Raw genomic sequence first — 12,368 nt, forward strand, 5'->3', positions numbered from 1 at the left:
TTACTGATTTAACATGAAATCGTCAAATTGCTACTCGATATCAATCGCATACAACGAAAATACAGAATAATTAGAAAAATCATTTACGCACAATAAATAACAGCGCCTCATATCTATTCACATTTTCCCCCAAACGTTCTCGCGACCCGGTAGTGGGTCGCCACCCGGTGGTTGGGGACCTCTGGTCTAGAGCATGCAGATCGACAAGTAGCGGACATGAGAACAGGTTTAAATTAGATAAGCATTCGTGTTTGTTTGCATTTCAAAGAGGTTTACATACTTAGCTGTGTAATCTCAATGTTCATGTTCGTTTATTCAAGTTGTCACCTTTATTTCTATAGCGCTTTATACAATACAGATTGTGTCAAAGCAGCTTTACAACAAACCAGCTTTAAAATAGTTTGTCAATAATGCAAGAGGACAATAACAAAGAGTCGTTTTCCAGCTAAGTCAGTTCATTGATGATTCAGTGATGTTATTATCTAGTTCAGCTCGCATCCCTAACTAAGCAAGCCAATGGCGACACTAGCAAGGAACCAAAACTCCATCTGTGACAAAAATGGAGAAAAAAAAAACACCTGGCTCTGTGTTTTCATTAGCTGTGATGAGTGTGCGGTTGATTTCAGTGTCAGAGCCATGCTCTTTTATTGCTCCTAATGACTTTACTATACAATAAGAGTATAAAAGTATATCAATGATAGTTGTCAAATGATTTTAATTTGTGTGTGTTTTTTTGTTGTTTGTTTGTTTTTTGTTTAGGTGGATTCTGGGGTTCTTATCTCATCAGCTTGCAACGTATTTCTGTTTGATAACTGCATAGTGCACGCTCTACCTAGTGTTAAGTTGCTGACAAGGTAGTATAAGAACACTTAATAACTCTGATAGTGTATTCCTCAACCGCAAGTCGCTTTGGATAAAAACATCTGTAAAATGAATAAATGTAAATGTATCTGAATTGTAGTTGTTAGAGCGTTAATAAACAATACACTTTACTTTTTCTCATTCAACCTTCTGCACTTCAGATTTATCTGTGGTGATATGATGCTCTATGTTTACCAGCAATTGCTTTTTCAGATTGATTTGGGCTGAATTAAAACTTCATGTCCCATTGAGTTTATAAAATCTGTAAGCTGTAATGATCAGATATCTCTTATCCTGTCTCTGAAAAGGTCGGAATTTTTAAATCTTCTTGCGAGCACTAATTTTAAGTGTCGTTGATTAAACTAGGTGCTTACAGCACATTGAAAATATACATACCTGGATCTACAATATTCAAACATGTAAACATGTCACAAACAGAGTACAGGTAGTTCATTGGGTGTATCTGGTTAGGTAGGTTTTGAAGCATGGATGCTGGTTTGAGCTGGGTTAAGCTGGTCCTTCGTGACGATACATTGAGGCCTAAAGTCATGAAACAATCGTTCTGTGCAAGAAACTGAACAGTATTTATATTGTTTTTTACCTCTGACCGATCGTTTCGTGTCTTTAGACCTCAATGTATCGTCACGAGCCGCAGGGTTTAATTTGGTTTTGTCTGTGTATGTTTTTTTGTTTTTTTTCTCAAAGCTGTGAGTCCCATTGACTGACATTATATGACTGAAAGACTGCAAAAAAATCTTTGTTTGTGTTCTACTGAAGAAACAAGTCATCTACATCTTGGATGCCCTGGGGGTAAGCAGATAAATATCAAATTTTCATTTTTGGATGAACTATCCCTTTAATGCATGTGATTAATATTCACTTTGTGATTTAATATTACGCAATTAAGGAGAGAGACAGAATAATCACAACATAAATTTTACTACACAACCTCAGATTATAATATACATCCCAGAGGAGATAAAAATAAAAATGAGATATTTACCATCTCCTATACATAAATTAACATGAATATCAAATTGAGACTTTTACCTAAGTTTTCTGTTCACCATACCCTTAACACCCTCACGTGTCTCCTATTAAGTTACAAAAAAGACCTCTACAACATCATACACTGAGTCATGAAAGAGATTATAGCAAGACAAAAGAGATTTCCCATGTCTCTCACACCACTTTCTCATTTTTGACTATTTTCTCAAAACTTTCTTATGTCCCATTTGTGTCTACTTTAATTTCTCCTAAGGAATTTTAGGAAAAATACCTTTTTTGCTGATGAAAAGTAAGTAAGGATCTCCATTTAGTCTCTTGAGCCTTTTAGGAAAAGCAACTTCCAATTATTGTGGAAAAAATTTATTAATAATTACAAAAATTAATAAATGTAAATGTAAATAATTCATTTTTCCTTTTGAATATTCCACTGTGTGTGATTTCTCTGTTGCTTTTATACAATATGATGTTAAATCTGACACAGAGACACTGAGGAATCATTATAAAGTCCAAACCCAGCGTAGAGGGGTTCAGTGAATGTGGTGTTGAATGTGTGTAAGTGTGTGAGTGTGTGTGTGTCAGAGACGCTGTAGAAGGACAGAGAGCAGGCCGACACGTCCACATACACTCCTACTCTATTAGACAGGACTGAAGGGGAAGGAATATTTATGTTATTATTTTTGTGCCAAGCACAATAAATCGTTTCACAACAGTAAAGATTCCAGGACTTTTCATTGAGCCCAAATCGACTGTCACTCCCTTCTTTCTTGTTAATTCCTTTATATGACACCGCTACATGACTCCAGCCGCTCCATTGAACCTCCCAGTAACAGCGTCCAGTCAGTCTCTCAACACACAGAACCTGCTCATGGTGAATGAATCTCTCTGGATGATCAGGATATGGCTGATGCTCTTTCACACATGTTGTTTTTTTCTTCTCTTCAGAGACAATGAGACGAGTGTGTGCTGTGTTTGGATCCAGTGTGAGATCAAAGGCATCTGAACACAAGAAGAGAGGTCAGAATATCTATGGCATCATTAAATATGCATCAGTGTGTTCGTCAGAGAGGACTTACATTTTTTCAGTCCTGGAACGTTCCTGAAATATCCTCCATGGTCCAAACTGAACAGTGACAGAAATGTACACACAAATAAATAATGTTCAACGGGCTGAAAACTACTGTCTATTGAAACAGTTTCACTCTTGTGTAAAACATACAGCAGTACCATGTTTTGAGGAAAAATTATTAAAAATCTGCATTTGAATCCGATAAAGGTGTTAAAAGTGTACTGTGATTAGTGATTCCTTTAGGGCACTAAGCTCTGTATCAGATCTTACATGTCTTTCGGTGTAAAATAACACCCAATATCAAAATATAAAATTAGGTAGTATTTGTTTGGTTTTAATGATTACTAATTTAATAATGCTTTTTAAGTCAGCTTGACCTTAAACTAAGACTTCTCTAGCTTTAAGGCTGTTTCACGCTGAGCGTTAGGTGAAAAAGTGAGGCGACTAACGGTGTTTTCATAACATTCTGAGGTGTGTTATTAGTCAGTCACCACATTCTGAGTTGTGTAATTCCCTGATAACATCCACTGTCATTAGCAACATTAAAAAAACACAGTGCTCGTCCGGGTATTTGACACCGGCACTTCTTTCACATCTCTCATATCACACTGCCGCAAACACTCTGGTTTCATTCAAACGCAACTTTCATCTCGTGCCTCAAATATTGACTGTTTTTACTGTTAAAGAAACTGGGGACTTATTAATAGTATTAATATTAAGAATCAGTATTAATATTAATCAACAATGAGTAGATCAGTTGTGATCTGTGTCTCAGGCTGGTGACGTAACTTCCAAGGTGCCATCAAATAGACAGTGAACACTGTTAACAGCAATGATTATATGGTGCTATCAAACTTTTGCATGTTGATTCAGGGTTGGTTCATCACCTGAGGTCCTCTGATACCTCTTTTCCACCAGCATGAACCAGGTGCTAGTTCAGAGCCAGTGCTATTACCAGTTTGGCAAGCCCTTCAAGAACCATATTTTTGTTGTTTTCATCACACCAACGTCATATGCTCGACCACATTGTCGTGAACGTGCCTGCTTGAGCCACCAGAAGCTGCACATTATAGTTTATAGTTTTCTTAAACGAATGCATCGTTTCACTTCAGTAGGCCTTTATTAACACCCTGGAGCCGTGTGGAGTAGTTTTATGATGGATGGATACTTTTTTTTCGGATTCAGAAACAGGAGCACCATTCACTGCAATTATACAGATTGGAACAGACAGGACAATGTCAAATAAAACTCCAAATGTGTTCGTCTGAAAGAGGAATGTCAGACACACCTAGGATGCCTTGAGGGGGAGTTAATATTTAGCTAATTTTAATTTTTGGGTGACCTATCCCTTTAAGTATATGTGGCATTAATTTGGCATAGTTGACCACTAATTGAAGTGAAAGTGACATACGGCCAATGGTGACCCGTACTCGGAATTCGTGCTCTGCATTTAACCCATCCATCGTGCACACACACAGCAGTGAACACACACACACACAGCAGTGAACACACACACACACACACACACACACACACACAGCAGTGAACACACACACACACAGCAGTGAACACACACACACACACACACACAGCAGTGAACACACACACAGCAGTGAACACACACACACACACACACACAGCAGTGAACACACACACACACACACACACACACAGCAGTGAACACACACACACACACACACACACAGCAGTGAACACACACACACACACACACACACACAGCAGTGAACACACACACACACACACACAGCAGTGAACACACACACAGCAGTGAACACACACACACCGTGAACACACACCCGGAGCAGTGGGCAGCATTTATGCTGCAGCGTCCGGGGAGCAGTTGGGGGTTCGGTGTCTTGCTCAAGGGCACCTCAGTCGTGGTATTGAGGGTGGAGAGAGCACTGGACATTCACTCCCCCCACCTACAATCCCTGCCGGCCCGAGACTCGAACCCACAACCTTCGGATTGTCCCCATTAACTTCAATTGTAAGTGCTTCACTGTATGAGAATGAGTTAAAATATATATGTATATAATTTTTTTTTCACGGGCTATTTAATATAAACATGATTATAAGTTGATCCCTTGTCATTTGAGATGCAACTTAAAGATTAATAAAGTGTTGGGAATAAGTATGTAAAATTATTTATTTGAAAAACAATGGTAATTTTCTGTAAATCTACGTCAGTTACAGAAGCTTCCGGGTAAGCGGATTCTCTGCAGCTTTGGCACCTCCACTTTGTCGCTATGACTCGTCAGGATTGTAGCGCGTTCTCAGTGTTTTGCTGGTATGCAGCTGATTTCATGCAAGAGGTAAGCTGTCCGCGAAGCGCATGCCCAAGCGGAATAATGCGCTGTTGCTGCCAGATTTCGATTGCTGAAAATTGCATTGTATTTGATGAAAAACTAACTCACATAAAAACACATAACTGTATATTTTCCTGCATTCTCAAGCAAAGCAAATTGTGAAAGTCCACTGAAAACGTATCTGGCCATATGTTGAATTGGTAGTTATGTTATTGTCAACAGGCTAAGTGGTAATTTAAATAATATTATTTAAAAAAATATATATTTTTTTAAAAGTATAAAAATGTACATATACTTACATTTGGTAACACTTTATTTTGATAGTCCACTTTAGACATTCTACTAACTATAAGTAACTTTATAACTACATGTCAACTAATTCTCATTAATTTGCAGCTACATGTCTACTAATTCTCAGTAGGGTAGGTTTAGGGTTAGTAGAATAAGTTGATAGTTTCTGACAGTCAGTATGTTGTATGTTGTGGACTCATTATAATAAAGTGTTAGAAGATATGAAGCAGACCGTCTACTAATACTCTAATGACTGCTAGTTGACATGTAGCTGCAAAGATACTTACTGATAGTAGAATGTGTGAAGTGGACTATCAAAATAAAATGTTACCAAAATTTTAAATAATAACAAACTTCAGGAATTTTTCTTTTTTTTTTTTCCTGATTTTAGAATTTACTGTTGTTTGAAATGTTGCTTGGCAACATTTTAAATATATAATTTTTTGTTTTTTTGCATGGTCTATTATTGGAGTAGTGTCACCTGGTTGGGAGTTTTAACTCCTATTCACTGGGAATAAAAATAAATAAATAAAGATAATCATTCAATTGATGCAGAGACATATAGAGGGGGAGAATTCCCCCATCTCCCCACCCTCTGAAAATTACATATCATACTTGTAAACATTATTTGGCAGTTTTTACTTGGGAAGGCAGCTGGATGTATTTCTAGCATTCGAATAACTATGGATAAACACACACACACACACACACACACACACACACACATATATATATATATATATATATATATATTCAATAACGACAGTCAGATTAAGTCTAAAAACAGCCGGAGCACTGAAACAGACTTTTAAAGAAATTCTAAAAAAAGATCACATGCAGAAAGATACACAAGTTAACTAGCCCACATACTTGAGTATCTGCAGTTTATAGTTTGGATCCTCCAGTTTGTGTTTGAGCAGCTGGACTCCTGAATCTCCTGGGTGATTGTAGCTCAGATCCAGCTCTCTCAGGTGTGAGGGGTTTGAACTCAGAGCTGAAGACAAATAACCACAGCCTTCCTCTGTCACCATACAGCCAGACAACCTACAGAGAGAATAGGTTTGAAATGTCATTCAGGTTTTCCCTTTTTGGAGCTTGACGGCCACTGCCCATTAATGTAGTTTTATATATTTAAAGGTGCTATATATGATGTGTGTATTAGAGGTCAACCGATGTATCAGTTTTAGCAATTAATTGCCATCGATAGTTGATTTCCAGAACTATCGGTTATAGGCAAAAATTCATGCTGATAGTTTTTCCGGGTTGCGTCCGTTGCTGAGAATGTCCACTGTCATTATACAGTGTGAGAGCTGCATCTAGAGGCAGAAATCACTGACACCTCGTGTTGTTTGTTTTGACATGTGAGAAAATTCTGCTGCGCCACAGAGCGCCATTCACATTGTTTTCCATTAAATTACATTATATTTGTCCCAAATTGTTGTTAATGTGCATAATGTCTTCACCCTAGGCTGTAAAATTGTGTTTTGTGCATTTTTCAGCAACATGTTTGTGTTTCTGTGGCTCCGGTGTATGTGATACCTGTGAGTTGTAGATGCTGCACTTTTGCCTAATGTGTGACTGCAATATTTTTATTTTTTATTTTTATTATTACTAATACATTTATAAATTTATACATTTATAAAGTTTTTTCTGTTCAATTAACAATCAATCTTCGCACACCTGAAGTCAATAGATGTGCATAGGAGGCAAAGATCAAAAAAGGTCAAAAGCAAAAGACAAAGGAAAATCCCACACACTAGTAATACTTGCAAAAGTATCAAAAAGAATTGTATTAACCCTCTGGGGGTCGACGGCAGAGGTGGGTAGAGTACCCAAAAACTGTACTCAAGTAAAAGTAAAAGTACTTCTAGAAATATTTACTCAAGTAAAAGTAAAAGTAATAGTCTGAATAGTTACTTGAGTAAGAGTAAAAAAGTATCGGATAAAAAAACTACTCAAGTAGTTAGTTACTAGTTACTTTGGATCATATACTGAATATAGTCTATTTTTATTTAGATATATAGATATTTAGATAAAATGTATATATATATACACACACACACACACAACTGCCGTTCAAAAGATGTTTTTTTTTTTACATGTAATTTATTTCAGTGATGCAAATGAATTTTTATCAGCCTTTAAACCAGTCTTTAGTGTGACATAATCCTTCAGAAATCATTCCAATATCTTGATTTATTATCAATGCTGTTTTTTTCAGCTTTCTATTCATAAAAGAATTGTGAACAAAATGTCACAGGTTCCAAAAAAAGCAGCAAAACCCTGTTGAAAAAAACCAGCATATGCTGGTATAGGTATGTTTTGAAGCATGGGATGCTGGTTTGGGCTGGTTTAAGCTGGTCCTAAAATGGTCTGACCAGCTTAAGACCAGCATAAACCAGCAAAAGATCAACATAAACCAGCATCACAGCTTCAAAACATACCAAACTAGCACTCACGATTACAACAAAACTTTGTGGTTTTGGAAAAAAAAAGAAAACAAACTGGGTGCGCTCTTTGTCTTCTCCATCTCTGCGAACTGCTTTTTGAAGCACGTCACTAAAATGAACTGTAACTCAGAAACGTATCAAAAACAAACATTCTGTGATGAAGTAATCCGTATGAAACCAGCACGATGTTCAGTCTTTAATGTCTAACTCATTATTTCTAATGCGATCCCATATGTAAATAACCACGTGAGCCGCGTGCACATGGAGACGCTCAACATAAACAAAGAGTCAGGAGGTCGCCCATCACGGCTACTGTTCGTTTCTGGAAGAAGACACGCTGATTAAAGGCTGGATTTCTCTCAAAATAAGAGCAAGAGTTCATCCAGAAGAGAAGATTGATCTGGTGATTAAGTAATGTTCCTTTTTTGCATTAGTTAATGTGTTATTGTGACATAAACTTGAACGCGTTTAGTTGGGTTTTTCCCAAACGACAACATGATGAATGCTATACATCTAAGAATGTTTAGAAGAATGTTTAATGTTCACAAATATATTTAATAGCGTGCTAAACAATAACAATTAGTTTCTCAGATACAAAATATCCTTTTTTTATGGTGCAAAGTACATCCTTTTGTAGTTCACAGCATACGTGAGTCTATGGCTGCAGAATCATAACAGCTTCTATAAAATCATGCATACTAGACTATATGACTGCACAATCATAGTTGTTTTTCTCCCAAACTGTAATTCCAGACTACAGTGTTTGAATATGATGGACAATTCATTGTATTTAAATTTCTTAAGGCACGATGATGTTTCCATGCTCTATATAAAACAATAAAAGTAATATGAGAGTACACTGTAACATGATGAATGCTACGAGTCTAAGTATGTTTAGAACATGTTTATGATTAATAGCCTACACTGTTCAAAAATAGATTATAATAGCGTACTAAACAATAATAAATAAATTCTCAGATTTAAAATGTCTTTTTTGTTTATGATAATACAAAGCATGCGTGAGTCTATAAAACCTATATATATATATATATATATATATATATATATATATATATATATATATATATAGATGCTCCTGATATTAACATGCTCACAAATGTTTTTTTTTGTTTTTTTGGTTGTTTGTATTTTATATCAGATACCTGAACCACAGATGAATCCTGTTGACATTCTTCAAACCGTTTTTCTCTGAGAGCGCTGTACCAACATCAGATGTTCAACTACACTCATATTCTATGGTAAAACAAGCTCCTTGACTACTGATTGTTTTTTTTCTTGAATCCATGGAAATAAGCAGAAACACTTAAATAAGACAAGTAAATATCAGGTATGATTTACTTGTTAAACAGAATCTGTTGCAGGAATGACTCAAAGTCTGTTCACATCTCTGTGGTTAGATCAGTGTGCACAATAATGTGTCTTTGACCTTCATTATGTATGTTTTGATTATACTGTGTTTTAAATAAAATACAAATAATTTAAAAAAATTTCAATCTCCTCACACTGTCTTACCTGCCTCAGTCACATGTAGCGGGGGGGCTAGAAGACTTTCAGTAACATACTGATTAACTAAGAGACTGAATTGTGTTGATGAATATTTTTTTGTTTTGTTTAAAATACATGTTGATATTGCTTGTATGAAAATTAAACTTTCTCCTTTGACATGTTCAAAGTTAAATAGAAATAATTGAATAACAACCATTTCTGTCCTTTAGTGTGACGTAATCTCCTATGGTGTGACACACATAAAAACAGATTTGTTTTTATCTCAAAATATCTTTAAAAAAAAAAAAAAAAAACTGTTGAGTATTGCAATAGGGGAGATACAAATATCACTCAACTTAAAATGGTATAATTTTCAGCAGTTTTGAATGAATGACAGCAAAGTTTGTCTTGCTGTCAAAATTTGTCTTGAAATTGTCCAACAAGTCATGGGGAAAAAATTGTTAATTATAATTTGATATTAAATAAATAGCACTATATGAAAATAAGTGTCTAACAATGAAGATAAATCTCTCTCTTGCTATTTATGTATTATTAAGAGGTTTTTTTTTCTTCTTGATTTTTGCTGTGTCACACCATAGGACAAATTTATGCTATAGTTCAGTAAAAATTTTTAAAATTAAAGCAGTGAAAGAATTGACAAAGTTAGTGACCCTTTAATTTTTAAATATTTGCATTTCTTTTTTTTTTTTTTACCAAAAATAATATATATATATATATATATATATATATATATAGAGAGAGAGAGAGAGAGAGAGAGAGAAAGAGAAGGTCATGATACCGAAATGTTAATACAATTAATTTTGATACCTTTGCAAGTATTACTAGTGTGTGGGATTTTCCTTTGTCTTAAAGTTTTTACTGTTAACATTAGTTAATAAACTTTGGACTAACTTTTATGATAAATAATTAATATTAATATTTTTATTCATTTACAATGTATGGTTCAGTACAGTTTTTTTTTTTTTTTGGTTTTTTTATAGTAAAGCACTATTTTAGTTTTAATACAATATCACTTTTAAAAAATATAGGTTGATTATATCAGACAACCTAACTATCGGTATCAGTAAAATCCACTATCGGTCGACACACACAATCAGCAAACAACTATTTGCTATGTAAAGACATAGTGAAGTAATGAAATTCTTAGCAAAAAGTGAAGTCACAACCCCTCTATGTGTGTTGTGATCTAATCTTTTCTATCCAGTGTATTGGCAGCTGGCATAGCCGGGGATGCATGTGAGCCCCTCCTTTTCAAACTTACATTAACCTCAGCAGCAGGATCAAAATCTGACTGTGATTCTGAGTGATATCAAAAAACTATAAAATACTACACTTTATGAATGAAAACATCTTGGCCATGTTTTTTACATTATAATTATAGCATATTTATATTATATTATATTATATTATATAGCTTACTTATATTATAGCATGAAGGAAGGGCAGAGGTGTGGCCGAAGCACATGTTTGTTTTGGTCTGAGATGCTTATGCTCCTGTGCGATATCCAGTGGTTTAAAATCATATTTAGCACCAAGCAACTTGGACACAATTACTCCTTTTGAATTGCACAGAAGAAACTAAGTCATACACATCTAGAACAACATGAGGATGAGTAAACTTTCATTTTTGGGAGCATTATAGAAATTCATGCCAAAGTATTACCAATCTGTACAACTTCTGTATATTTGTGCCTTTTAAGATACTCCAGAGTGACTTTCATTGCAAAGAAGTCACTCATTTTATCAGTTCATGAATTCCCCAGGAACAGACAACTTGACTTTGGCTTTGCAAGCACCATGCTCTGTTGTTTGAGCTATAGGTAGGCTCAGCTTCCAGAGTTCCGGGACTCTATTAGAAAATAGACATGGATACATGTTACTGTTACACACCTCAGTACCTCCAGCTGACAGTTTGGATTCTTCAGTCCTTCAGAGAGCAGCTTCACTCCTGAATCCTGCAGGTCATTGTTACTCAGGTCCAGCTCTCTCAGGACAGAGTTTGAGGATTGTAGAGCTGAAGCCACAATTTCACATGACTGACTAGTGAGATTACAGCTGGACAATCTGAAGGAGAGCCAAATACAAGATTCAGTGAGTGTAATGCATAGCTATGTATATAAAATATAACGCAACATTTAACACAATTGGTTGAAAAAAATTAAAAGGCAAAACAAATAAGAGGTGCCACGGAATACAACATTTCAAAATGATATGGTCTATCTCAGTGTTGTACAACTGGTAGATTGCAATCACAATCCGTTTCAGCTGAGCATAAGTTGATTTGGCAAAATTCTTAAAAGAGCCATAACCCTACATTTTTATAATGATTTTACTTATTTTCAATAATATCCACAAATGATTTTAATTAGGGGTGTGCGATATCACGATTTAAGGTCATAAACAATTAAAATGCCTCCACGATCTGCCTTTGAAGAAAGATCATCATTGAATGAATGTAAACAGTTCGGATCTGTTATTACATTAGATCCATGAATTCACTCTCAAAGTGATAGCCACCTAATAACCTTAAACATAGGTCAAAATTACTTTGTCTCATTTATATTAATTAAACAAAATACAGACAAAATAACACTGCTGTTGACTAAATAACTTCAGTAGCTTCAAAAAGAATCAGTATATATTTAATTAATGCAGTGAAGTCTATGTCGTGTTTTATTTTTACATTTGTTTATTCAGATTATTACTTGAATGCTACTGTTAAATGTACCTACTGTAGCTAAAAATATCAAAGCATTTGTACCAGGGTTCTTACACCTTTTCCAAAGGTCAAATCAAGCATTTTCAAAGTGAATTAACATTGCATAGTATAGGCAACAA

General features: G+C 35.2%; 1 protein-coding gene across 1 annotated transcript in view; it reads right to left on the bottom strand.

Moving 5' to 3' along the window:
• Positions 1-1,559: 1,559 nt before the first annotated feature.
• LOC306874153 (NACHT, LRR and PYD domains-containing protein 3-like) overlaps positions 1,560-12,368 on the bottom strand; it is a 28,180-nt gene continuing 17,371 nt past the window's right edge. Inside the window, exons 4-7 of the mRNA XM_079423970.1 lie at positions 11,421-11,594; positions 6,424-6,597; positions 2,943-2,989; positions 1,560-2,865 (exon numbers count right to left, since the gene is read on the bottom strand). Of these exons, the coding sequence (XP_079280096.1) occupies positions 2,336-2,865; positions 2,943-2,989; positions 6,424-6,597; positions 11,421-11,594 (925 nt within the window). The 3' untranslated portion in view covers positions 1,560-2,335. The remainder of the gene's footprint in view (positions 2,866-2,942; positions 2,990-6,423; positions 6,598-11,420; positions 11,595-12,368) is intronic.

This window comes from Barbus barbus (genome assembly GCF_936440315.1).
Source record: "Barbus barbus genome assembly, chromosome: 8".
Taxonomy (NCBI): Eukaryota; Metazoa; Chordata; class Actinopteri; order Cypriniformes; family Cyprinidae; genus Barbus; species Barbus barbus.